At 46.6% G+C, this 12,633-nt stretch overlaps 1 protein-coding gene across 1 annotated transcript; it reads right to left on the bottom strand.

Moving 5' to 3' along the window:
* Positions 1–800: 800 nt before the first annotated feature.
* Positions 801–11,421, bottom strand: GPR20 (G protein-coupled receptor 20). The gene is given in 4 exon segments (XM_075920043.2): positions 801–2,180; positions 10,950–11,096; positions 11,098–11,145; positions 11,147–11,421. Coding segments are annotated over 4 exon segments (1,338 nt in total). The 5' UTR covers positions 11,192–11,421; the 3' UTR covers positions 801–1,082.
* Between the last annotated feature and the right edge of the window lie 1,212 nt (positions 11,422–12,633).

Below are 12,633 nucleotides of genomic sequence, written 5' to 3'. Positions count from 1 at the left end.
AAATTTAAATCCTAAACATAGGTCTTAACTCATGCCAAGGGCTCTGCCCTCAGAGGGCTTTCCTCCTATGTGCTTTATGGAGTTGTGGGGTTTGGTGGTGGTGAGGTTTTGTTTGTTCGGTTTTTGGGGTTTTTCCTTTGCTTTTCTCTGGAGCTTTAAAGGAAAGGCAGGATACAGATTAGTTGGACCATTGGTCAGATCTGACATAGCAAACCTTAATTTAATGCTGCCGCATAAAAAAGAGACTCCAAGAAAGCTGACGCATCTTCATTTCATCACTGCTGATTTGCTGGAAGAGGCAGCAAACGTGGAGAAAACAGTTTCTCCAAGAAATCACGTAGCTTCTTTCACGCCTGGCTGAAACACAAGGAAGCTGGTGATCCAGCTGAATAAGTTGCACCAAGCAATACAAATCCGTACATGCGTATAGATTGTACAACGTCATACAAACCGTTTCCTCATCACTGAACTATTTGGTGTCGGGGGGGCGGGGCATGTTGTTTCGCTTTAGAGTGCTTTCCCTGTGGAGGCTCAGATGCGTTCCAGAAACATCTGACCAGCTGCTAGTGACAAGTGGAAGCAATTTATTTTGTCCTGCTTCAGTACAGTCAGTTGAAACTGGCAACTCCGCTGGGTGTTTTAAATCTCTGCTGTCTAGTCACCTGAAAGTGCAGTAGCACTCTGGTCGCGCAACAAGATTATTTATAAGCATGTTCCCACAGCTGGGAGGCTTTCACAGACGAGAAGAGTGTTCATGGCCCACTAAGTCCTCTAGCAGCTTGGTAGCTTAGTGTACAGTGAAAAAAAAAAAAGACCACAACAGTAATGGATTTGCTGCTAGGAAAGCATTTATATTAAAATGCAAATGGAGCATTCCTGTTGTGAACTGTAATTAATGGACTTTCTTTTGTATTGGTACCAACAGCACGGAGAGTTTCTCTTTCCAAAAAGAGCATCGTGTTCTTAAGGAATAAATTCTAACAGTTGTTCCAAAACTCATATTAGAAAAAGCGAGGCCAAGGGTATTAGAACCACGCGGCCCGACAATATTCCACACTGGCTTGTGTCCCTCTAGGACCTGGTTATATCTGTGTACTGTTTGTTGAAGGTAAGCCCAAAGGGCTGCCTATTGTGTTTGAGAAGGCAATGATAGCATTTGTACCTGAGACCTTGGAGCTCTTGTTCATACAGACGATGTCCCCACTGGCCTGCTCAGGCTCTGATTTCCTGAAGATGTTTTTCATGGTCGACTGGAAGTTGTTCGTGACAAAGCAGTAGACGATGGGGTCCATGCAGCTGTTGAGGCTGCTCAGAGTCACGGTCACATTGTAGACAATTAAGCTGACGTCCCGGGACATGTCCGGGTTGATGGAAATGGCCACCAGACGCACATGGAAGGGTGTAAAGCAGATCATGAAGATGATGAGGACGGTGGTGAGGAGCTGGACGGCCCTCATGCGCCTCTCCCGGCTCTGGTGCATGAGGTTGGGCTTGGACAGCGCGCACATGATCCTGGTGGTGAAGAAGATGATGATGATGAGCGGGAAGAAATACTCGCAGACCATCAGGGCAAAGATCTTGGCGAGGCAGCAGGGACCGAAGGTCATCGCCATGGTCAGGATGGAGAAGGTCACCGCGGTGGCAAAGACCCAGATGAACATGCAGATCCACTTGGCGCAGCTGGGGTTCCTCCACTTACGAGAGGCTTCCACCTGCACAATGGCCAGGTACCGGTCAATGCAGATGCACGTCAAGAAGAGGATGCTGCAGTACATGTTGACAAAGTAACCAAAGATGTGAACCAGGGAACATTTCTGACATTCCCCCGCAGTGTAGAACATAATGATTCGGATGGGCAAGGAGAAGCCCACGAGGAGATCGGTCACAATCAAGTTGATGGTGTAGATGACTGAGGTGGTCTTCGTCTTGGTGCGGAAGCAGAACACATAGAGAGCCAAGCTGTTTAGCACAACGCCCACCAGGAAAATGATGACGTGGACCACCATCAGGGCTATCCACAGGCTGTAAAAGTCCTGGTACAGTTCTTGGTCCATATGGATGAACTTTTCGAACAAGCTGCTCCTATTGGGACCGCTAGAGTTGGGCGCCATCGTGGTGTTGAGAGGGTTGAGGTCTGGTACTCGGGTGGAGGAGGCATGCATACTCAGTGCCCTGGGGACCTGGAATAAGGAAACAATAGCAAAGAGATATTTACAGGCTTGTTCCGGGGGTGACAACAGAGACCATTGCAGCCTCAATAGGAGGCAATGCTTTGAAGGCATTGCCCAAGGGTGGTGGTGGATTTTCCATCACTGGCAATTTTCAAATTGAGATTGGGGGGGTGTTTCCAAAAGATCAGCTCTAGGAATTATTTGGGGAACGTTCTGTAGCCTGTGTTACACAGGAAGTCAGATGACATGATCATCAGGAGCCCTTCTGGCTTGGGAATCTATGAATAATTAACTCTCCCCGGTGGCCTGAGGCCAGATTGTCTCAGTCCGTGATCACGTCACCACCTCTTACAAGCAAAGCAGAGCCATGCTGCTGCCCAGAAATGCATATACTCCATGTTTTGGAGAGGCGTAACATGATGCAATAATAAACATCAGGGAGGGAAAGATCTGAGGGTGGACAGACGGTGCAGTAATATGCAAAGTCAAATTAGGGTATGTCTGTGTAACCCACACACCATCCGAGTGTGGCGTACTGTCCCATCTAGCGGCACTGAGATCACTTACAGAGAGAATAATGAGTCTGCTTATAGCCTGAGCTGAGCTCCAGCTGGCTTTTAGCTCCTGAGGTAGAGGCTCCTGCACTAAGCTCCAGATGTCCCAGGTTTGAGTCTGCCTGTAGATGAACGAGTCTGCTGCCTTACATCTACACTTGGGCTACGTCTACACTCGCGGCTTCCTGCGTGAGTAATATGCAAATGAGGCTAAGCGTGGAATATCCCTGAGCCTCATTTGCATACCTAATGAGCCACCATTTTTTTCAGAAGAGGCTCTTGCGCAAGAAGGAGCAACTACACTGCCCCTTCTTGCGCAAGAAAAACCCTCTTGCGCAATGCCGTTCTTCCTGAAAAGTAATAGGCGTAACGGCATTGCGCAAGAAGGTTTTTCTTGCACAAGAAGGGGCCGTGTAGACTGGGAAAAGGAGCTGGGAGAGGGGAAGAGAGAGGGTGGGAGAGGGGAGGGCAACTACAATGATGAGTCTGGCTCCTGGGGGAGGGGAGTACACAGGGCTCAACTCACTGCCCCCGCCCTGAGCACTAGCTCCAAACTCCCCTTGGCTGGAAACCTGCTGCTGGCAGCTTCTGGAGCGCAGCACGGTCTGAGGTGCCAGGAGAGGCAGGGAGTTGCCTTAGCCCCCCCACTGCACTGCTGACCAGGAGCGGCTCAAGATAAGTCCCTCCTGCCCCAGCCCTGCTCCCCCTCCCCCCACCCCCAAAGCCAGACCTCCCCTCCTACAGCCCAGAGCTCTCATCCTCAGCCCCGCCCTGGAGCTCACACTCCAGTCAAATTAAGTTGGGTCATGGGCATCAACAATCTTCAACTGTGGCATGAGAAAAAAAGTTTGACCATCACTGACTTAGGCCACGCTGTGGGGTGGTTTGTGCCAGATGAGAAATGGATGGATGCTTTGCTGCACCAGACCCTAAATTCTCCTTCCCTGTTGTCTCAGGCTACATCTACACAGCAGGTCTTTTTTGTGTGTGTGTGGATGGGGATATGCAAACGAGCGTGTGAGATATGCAAATGAGCATGCAAGATATGCAGATGGGCACTCCATTTGCATATCCTTCTCTGCAAAACACCCGCAGTGTAGACGTAGCCTCAATGCTTCGTGGCACCTCAGCAGAGCCGCGCCAGCCACCAGGTTTTCATTCACTGCATTTTTAGTTTTGCTTCTGCAGTTTTGGCCTCTGCTTTAGGAGCCTGATCCAGTGCTTAGCAGAGTCCAGGGAAGCCTTTCTCCTGAGTTCCTTGGCCTTTGGATCAGGCATGCCGAAGACAGGCAGCCCCAGGGGAATAAACCAAACTCGGTTGTAGCAAGCACATGCACTGGCAAGAGGTTATTTCGCAGCATATACAGGCAGGATCTCGGAAGAGGGAGTCCAGAGAGAGGGAATGAGAGAGCCCTAAGGTGTGACAGCCAAGACTAAAAAGAACATTAACAAGCCAGCCAGCGCGTAATTCAAATAAACAGTCCAAGTTAATGCTTTGGCTTTTCCCCCATCTCACAGTCCTGAATCCAAACAGCTGGGCGAATTCCCACCCCCACCCACCTCCGGCCTTTGAATGTTACCCAGCTCTCAGGGAATGGCTTCAGCGTGTGTTTAGTTTTGCAGCCTCTCTGTGTTTAAATTTCCTCCAGTGATTTATCATCCTGTTTATAAACAAAGGGTTAAACCCACTCTCTTTCAATTTAAATTGTCCGATCCTCCCGCTGGCTAGTTCTTGCTCAGCTATGGCTCAGACTGGCCAAATATGGTATTTTCTGCAGACAGCACACAGAGGGTGGCTTCTATGCCATACATCTCTCAGTCAGCTTGGAGAGAATGGCTGTGCGGCATACTCCCAGCAGAATACCCGGGGATCAAGCAGCGCTCAGCTGGTACAAGGAAAGGAAATGAGTGAAACACGTTTCGGAGGGAGGCGGGGGGAGCTCACAGATTATATGGCTTGTGCTGGTTTCTCTAGGAAACAATTGATCCCATCTCTAAAAGAACCATCACTAATTGGCACCTTCGTTAGTATTCTCAACAGCAGCGAAGGTCTGAATACACCAGGGTGGCCAAAGGTATTTAGGCACCTAAACATGCAGCTAAGAAGATTTCAGAAGTGCTTAACCCCTATTGAAACCAATGGGAGTTAGGCACCAATATGCTTCCAAAAATATCCCCAGGCACCTCGCTACATCTTTAGGTGACTAGACTCTCTTTAAAAATCTATCCCTGACTGATCATGATGATCCCGAGAATGTGCCCCATTGCCTCAGACCTGAGGCATATTGGCTAGGGCTGACTGGGGGAAAGTTGGCTTTACTAAGGTCATTCTGTGGCTGAAGAATTTCAGTCCTCAGGAGCGTGAATTCAGCACTTTTCAGTCGTATTCCATGTTATTACCCGCTCTCATCAAAACCGCTGTTACCCAAACGTCAAGCTTGTGGCACAAAAGACGGCAAAAAACTCTAACCAGGTGTGATCTTTCAGCTAGGATGCCGGGCTTTTTTAAAAAAAAGTTCTTCCAATACGTCTTAAAAAACCAGATCCTGGCCACTATTTCTATTCAGAGAACTGTTTTCAAGCCCTTATAACTTCGTCAAGTCATGCACATTTTTTCTTTTTCCCAGAACACTCCAAAGAATTTCTTTTCTGTTAAGGCTTTTCCTATGCCGTATTCAGCTTCCCCCGTTACCAAACTTCCCAACTTATTTGGCGTTACAACTTATAGAAAAAGTCTCAATTTTTTTTCAATGGGGAAGTATTTTGCTCAAACTTAAATAGCCTTAAGGAAAAAGCAAGGGCATGAAAGCTTCGTTCTGATGCATGAAAGATTTGGAAGTTGGATAGAGACTGAAAAGGGGGGTAGTACTCATAGACCTTCACTTATTCTCCACTCTCTCTTCAATTATTCTCCACCAGGGCTGAACTGCTGACCTTCAACACTAAACACACAAGCTGTTACAACTTGAGCTAAAGAGCCAAATTTGCACAGCTTGTGGCTTTAATAACTCACAGCCTCTGTGAATCAGCACAGCACACGTCCTCTCACGTACACTGAGTGGTGGATTATACATGCACACTAATAGGCTATGTCTACACTTTAAAGTTATTTCAAAATAACTTTCTTAGGGTATGTCTACACTACCCTCCTAGTTCAAACTAGGAGGGTAATGTAGGCATACCGCACTTGCAAATGAAGCCCAGGATTTGAATTTCCTGGGTTTCATTTGCATAAGCGGGGCGCCACCATTTTTAAAACCCCGCTCGTTCGAACCCCATGCTGCGCGGCTACACGGGGCACAAACTAGGTTGTTCGAACTAGGCTTCCTATTCCGAACTACCGTTACTCCTCGCTGCACGGGGTTCGAACGAGCGGGGATTTAAAAATGGCAGCACCCCGCTTATGCAAATGAAGCCCGGGAAATTCAAATCCCGGGCTTCATTTGCAATTGTGGTATGCCTACATTACCCCGCTAGTTCGAACTAGCGGGGTAGTGTAGACATACCCTTAGTGTCTACACAAGCCAACTGCTATTTCGAAATTAATTTGAAATAGCGGAGGGCTTATTTCGAAGTTGGTAAACCTCATTCCACGAGGAATAGTGCCAATTTCAAAATTGCTATTTCGAAATAAGCTCTGTGTAGATGCTTATTTCGAAATAGGGGGCCTCCAGCCCTTCCCAGAGCCTTGCTGGCTGCCCTGGCCACAAGGTAATTTCTGACCTGATGCCCTGCTGGAACCAGTTCTGGCTGGCCTTAAACGCGATTCAGCATCCAATCAGTGTGGACATGATATTTTGAAATAGCAAAAAGCTATTTCGAAATGCATTTTGTGTGTAGATGCATTATTTTGAAATACAATATTTCGAAATAACTATTTTGAAATTACATATTTTGAAATAACGCTGTAGTGTAGACATACCCTAAGGCTATGTCTACACTGCAGCGCTATTTCGGGATACCACTGGTATCCCGGAATAGCTATCCCATGTCTTAAAAGCAAACTCGTTATTCTGAAATATAACGGGCTCGCTATTCCAATGTCCCTGTAAACTGCATTCCACAAGGAGTAAGGGACGTTTCGGAATAGTGGGTTATTTTGAAATTTGGCTCTGTGTAGACAGTGCCAAATTACAAAATAAGCTATTTAAAAATGTATTCGAAATAAGCCACACAATTTGCGTGGCTCAAGCTTATTTCGAGCTACAGGTGTGGTGTAGATGCACCCTAAGAGTTTGCAGTGTAGGTCAGGATCCTGTCATCTAATAAGGGACACAGGGATCTTCCTTCACATGTTAAATGGCAGGAGCATCCCCTCTGAAAACTATCCCAGAATTGCATAGTCTAACGTCCTGTTAGCATCATGCCAAAGAGCGAAACTGATTTTTGTCAATTAAAAGAAGTTGAATTAAATTTTTCAGAATTACTTTTTGAAATGTAATCAGACTATTGGTTTGGCATGGATGCAATCTTCCTGAATGCAAGCTAGAAGGCGATGCTCTGGCTGATGCCGAGTGATAGACTGGCAATGCTAGACACTGGAGACTCTCTGGCTATGTCTACACTGGCATGATTTTCCGGAAATGCTTTTAACGGAAAAGTTTTCCGTTAAAAGCATTTTTGGAAAAGAGCATCTAGATTGGCACAGATGCTTTTCCACAAAAGCACTTTTTACGGAAAAGCGTCCGTGCCAATCTAGACGCGCTTTGGCGCAAAAAAGCCCCGATCGCCATTTTAGCCATCGGGGCTTTTTTGCACAAAACAGTACTGTGCTGTCTACACTGGCCCTCTTGCGCAAATGATTTGCGCAAGAGGGTTTTTGCCCGAACGGGAGCAGCACAGTATTTCCACAAGAACACTGACGATCTTACATGAGATTGTCAGTGTTCTTGCGGACATTCAAGCGGCCAGTGTAGACAGCTGGCAAGCTTTTCCAGAAAAGCGGCTGATTTTCCAGAAAAACTGGCAAGTCTAGACACAGCCTCTATGTAAAACCGGAAAGGAGCTGCCTTCCTCCAGCCCTGTCATAGCTCAAGCATGGAACATATGGAATGAAGCTTGTGAAAATACAAATCAGCAAAGTAAGAAATATTCAAGGCCTTGTCTGTTACTCTGTCTATTTTGCAATGGTGTAACTCTACTAACTTCAACAGTTACTCCTCTTTTACACCAGTAGAAGTGAGGGGATAAGCAGACCTACATATATGTGGAAATCTCTCATTAGCCTATCACTAAATATCTATACACAATGCTCAGTGCTGTGATGAGGTCATTCTTATGACTCTCAAGTGGCTACATTCCACAGATTGCCTGTCTGGATGCCAATAAAACAGCAATGGGCAACCTAGGCTAACGAATGGGTTGCACGAGGGGCCCTCTTTCATCTCAATACCCCAGACAGCCTCCTGGGATAGGGAAGTTTGGTTAACTGAGCTTGTCTACCTAGAATTTGCAGGGCGTGCTGCCTGAATGGAAGCAGTGCTTTGATTGGTTGCAGAGGGAGCGCCAGGCTCTCACGGTGACTGGTGTGTGCAATCATCGTGCACTTCACTTCCTGTGCATTTGCATTACGTGCATGTCATTTAAATAACCCTGGTAGGAAAGAATAGACGGAAACCAGTGGAATCTGGCAACCCTGCATGTGGGCAATGGGAAACAAAATATTTCACGGGACACACATAGAACCGTAGGCCACAGGTTGCCCACTACTGCAATAAAACCTTCATGCCATCACGGACGTGTTTATGCCACATTTTTGAGAAAAGCTGCTCCTGAAATGTGTAGACTTTTCAAACATCCTAGTATTTTGCATATCCCTCTTCCTGGAAAGCTTTAGGCTACGTCTACACTGCAGCACTATTTGGTATACCGAAATAGCTATTCCGCATCTTTTGAGCGCGCCCATTATTTCCAAATATAACAGGCTCACTGTCCCGATGTCCCTGTAAACCTCATTCCACGAGGAGTAAGGGATGGTTCAGAATAGTGATTTATTTTGAAATAAGTGCTGTGTAGGCAGCACCAAATTTCAAAATAAGCTATTTTGAAATTGACTCGAAATAAGCTACGCAATTTGCATAGTTCAAATTGCGTAGCTTATTTTGAGCTATGGGTGCAGTGTAGATGCACCCATAGTTACCAGAGGCTGGCCTAGGAAAGACAAAAATTAAGCAATGCATTTTCATTTCTGTACCAATTATCTAGTCAGCTCTCCCATTATGAATTTGAAGGTCCAATGTCTCACAATCTGCCAGAGCTAGAATCAGATGCCATCCGATGGGAAGCGTTGGAATGTCATACCTCCCGTGGACACAACAGTCTCTAGATTGGATGTCATGCAGGAATTCAGACCTCGTTGATTAAAGACTAAGAACTGTCAATCCCAGTTGGGGGATCAATGAAACTGGGGGGCGGGGGGAAGGAGTCCATGTCTGGGAGGAAGACAGACCTTTTTCTAACAAGCTCTTTATTATTTTAGAAAAGGGGCCGCTTTTGGAAAGAGGCACCAGAGATTTTGAATGCTAATAGTCCACCGGTTAGAGATGGATTAGTGAGCAGACTGGAGGGCAAATATACAAGAGAAATACATTTTATGCCATACTGTCCACCATCTCTCTATCTATCTATATTACGTAGCAATGCCCTATAAGAGGCTCAAGATATCTTTGCAGTACCTTCTGGAAAGGGAAGGGTTTTTTTATTAGAAAGACCTCTGAGCCTTGAGCCATTTGTCTAGTAAGCTGAAACCCCACACTTTACTTTTCTTCCAGCTGCTTGGCTGCTCTTACATTTGACAACAGATCTGAGCAGAATTGGCGGGGGTTATAAATGGCAGTCTCTCCTTTCGATAGGGAGATGTGTTTGGTTGCTTAACTTCCTCACCCAGGGTTATGTGCTAAACAAAGACAGGCCTATGAGAATCACTCCATCAGCGTGACATCCAAGATATCACTTCCCCACATAAACTCCCTGAATGTTAGTCATATCCAGTATAGAGACCAATATGGGCCACTCCAGAGTTTGGATAGTATGAGAAAGAATAGAGAGTGCAGTGTACGCAGCTTCTCCTGAATCCTTATCAAAATATTTCATTCTTATGCAGCCGTGTCAGCCCTTGATCTTCAAGTGTTTTGTTAGCACCATTATCCTCTGCCTACTGATGGGGAAACTGAGGCACGGAGCAGGTTCTTGGCAAAGCTGGGAAGAGACTGCACCTTTTATGATTCCCAGTCAACTGCCCTTTCCATTGGACTGGACTGTCTTCCTATTTCTTTTTCTATAGATCACTCACAAAGGTCCCAAAGGAAATAAATATTTGCTTGGAGTCTTGACCCTTTTTAGTGAAATTTTCACCTCTTTTTCTTAGCACTAGACACATACCATGGTCACTGCAGTTCTGATCAACTGCAAGGACTTTGCGAGTTTAATCTCAGCTTAGGAACAAGTTTGAAATGAGCCATGGATCGAGTATTTTACCCGAAATTTCCCACTAGTTGCAGCCACATCACGTGACTGCACTAAAGTGTTTCTTCTAATAGTGACCGTGATGCTTTATTAAAAGAAGGGAAGCAGCGTTTTTCTTTGTTTGTTACTTTCTGCTGCACTGTACAGCCTAGACCTGTGCCTCTGTCCTCAGCCAGCCTCGTTTTCTGTGACAGGCGCTGAGAGACAGCGCAAAGAGCATCACGACCTGCCTACTTTTTAATCTGTCCTTTAACAAGAATTCACATTTAACAGCAACACACAAGCCCAAAGTAGTGATAGATGTTAGTGGCAAAACCGCTCTGTCGTCCAGGGTGGGGAATCTACATTGCACGGGACAGATGCGGCCCCTGGGTTGCCTGGATCTGGTCCCCGAGGCTTAGGGCATCCCCTAGCATGGGGGAGCCTGCGTTGGCACTCCAGCCCCTCGCTGCCTCCCCACAACCCCAGCCCCCGACTGATTTTTCTGTGGGTCGGCAGCTCCTGAACCAAAAAAGGTTCCTTGCCCCTGCTGTAGACCTGAAATAATTCTCACTGTGCAACAGGCAATTTCCCTGTGAAGTAGGTAAATAGGGAGATGCTATTTTACAAACTTGGCTACAGAGAAGTTTAAGAGATGTGCACAAGGACACGCAAACCTTTGCTGAAGCAATGTCAGCCATTCTCCTGGACTAATAACTAACCATTGTTCATCAGAGCAGTTATTATTATGCACTGCCTCAGGACGGACCAGCTGACTTACCTCTGGTCTGGTTTCCTCTTCAGCCCTTACAGGATCTCTGGTTAAGAAAATTCCCCAGTGGAACTGAGTGTCAGCCCAAAAGGAGACTTCGGTACTGAGGAGCGGAGCAGCTGGAGTGACTGCGGAAGATGAAGAAATTCCTAATTCCTTCTCTCCCCGCCTCTCTCCTCCCTAAATATAGCATTGGAACTGAGAGGGAAAAAATATACTAAGAAAAAAAATCCACTTCTTGCCTTCAGCATTCAGAATTTCTTCGCAAGCACCTGGCTCCTCGCCCAAGTCTGTCTGAAACTTACAAAGTGCTAGAAATTTGGAGACGACTTAACACCTTCCCTCTGGTACGAATGCCTAAGCATCTCTACTCCGAAACCCTCTGCATCCATCGCCATGGGGTAGCTTTTCTACCTCCGTGAGGAGATGAACTCTAGTCCGCCCAAAAGACACAGGAAGCCAAAGACTGAATGATGCAGGCAAAATGTCCCTCCTCTAACGTTGTACACATCAGGATAATATTTTGTGCACTGTGGTGTAAGGCAATTTTAACATGGACTTTGTCTAGTCTCATTGCTTTTATCAAGAGCTTCCTCTTCCACCAGTGAATTCGGGGGACAGGCGAGAAACTGTCACTCTGGCAGACTTTTCTTTTTCACATTCAATAATATAGACAGCATTGGGCACACTGCTTTGTTCCTGCCAGGCTCTCATACAGATCCTGAATCACTACCCTGGCTGGTCATGGCTGGAGGAGGACAAACTAGGGAAGCAAAGACAGAATGAGTTGTCTAGACAGGGACTAAGGTGTATTTCAAACCCTGAATGCTACCAGATTGCAAACAGTTGGCTAATCTCTGTAACCTGTCGGCATTCTGCCTGCTATGGGGTGGAAAGAAGAAACGCAAAGAAATGCCTTCCTCTTTCAAAATCCTGCTCGTTGGAGACACGCGTGTGCCAGATGTTCAGATGGCTATCTGTCGGGACTCCTGGGTTTTGCTCCCATATGTATGAATTTAGACTAGCTACCTAACATCCCCGCACCTCAGTTTGCACTTCTGCATGAGGAGTTTAATGACCTTTCATAAAGCGAGTGGAGCTATTCAAAAGAGCGGCACTATGTCGAATACTACGGTCAATGCGATGGCAAACTCTTCGCTAACCAGCTGGCAGGTTTTCAGCCCCTGAAAGGCAAATGAGTAGATTGGGACCAATTGAAGGCTGGCTGCAAAGCGGTTAGACGTCTGACCACAGATTTCGTTCCAGCAGCAGTGATTGGAGAGCGGGGTGGTTACCATCTGTTCTGAATTTTGCTCAGACCTGGCTAATTAAAAAAACACCACTTCTCCACAGATGGGACAATACATGAGACTATCTCCTTTGATGCTGCAGGAAGCAAATGGGGGCAGAGTGTCCCCAGGCGCTCCCCAAAACAAACCATGCGACATGTTTTATTGACCATCGTGACTTAGAGCTTCTTCCTGAAACAAGGCCAACACAAGATAAGCCTCCCAAGAGGGTGTCTGGCCACTACCACGGTAGCGCCTTTGGCTGTAATACAGCCTCTGGGTAGGGTTAGGGAATGTTGAAAATGGCTGGAGCATCTCCAGAGCATTGTATCTGCCTCTCCCCCCCTTGCTCCATTCCCACCCATCCCTTGTGCGCATTGCTGTGGGACCACGAAGCATGGGAT

The sequence above is a fragment of the Pelodiscus sinensis genome, chromosome 2 (genome assembly GCF_052426305.1).
Source record: "Pelodiscus sinensis isolate ZL-2025 chromosome 2, ASM5242630v1, whole genome shotgun sequence".
NCBI lineage: Eukaryota > Metazoa > Chordata > Testudines > Trionychidae > Pelodiscus > Pelodiscus sinensis.
Note: the sequence above shows the minus strand (reverse complement) of the source record. Positions and strands in the feature narration are given on the sequence as shown.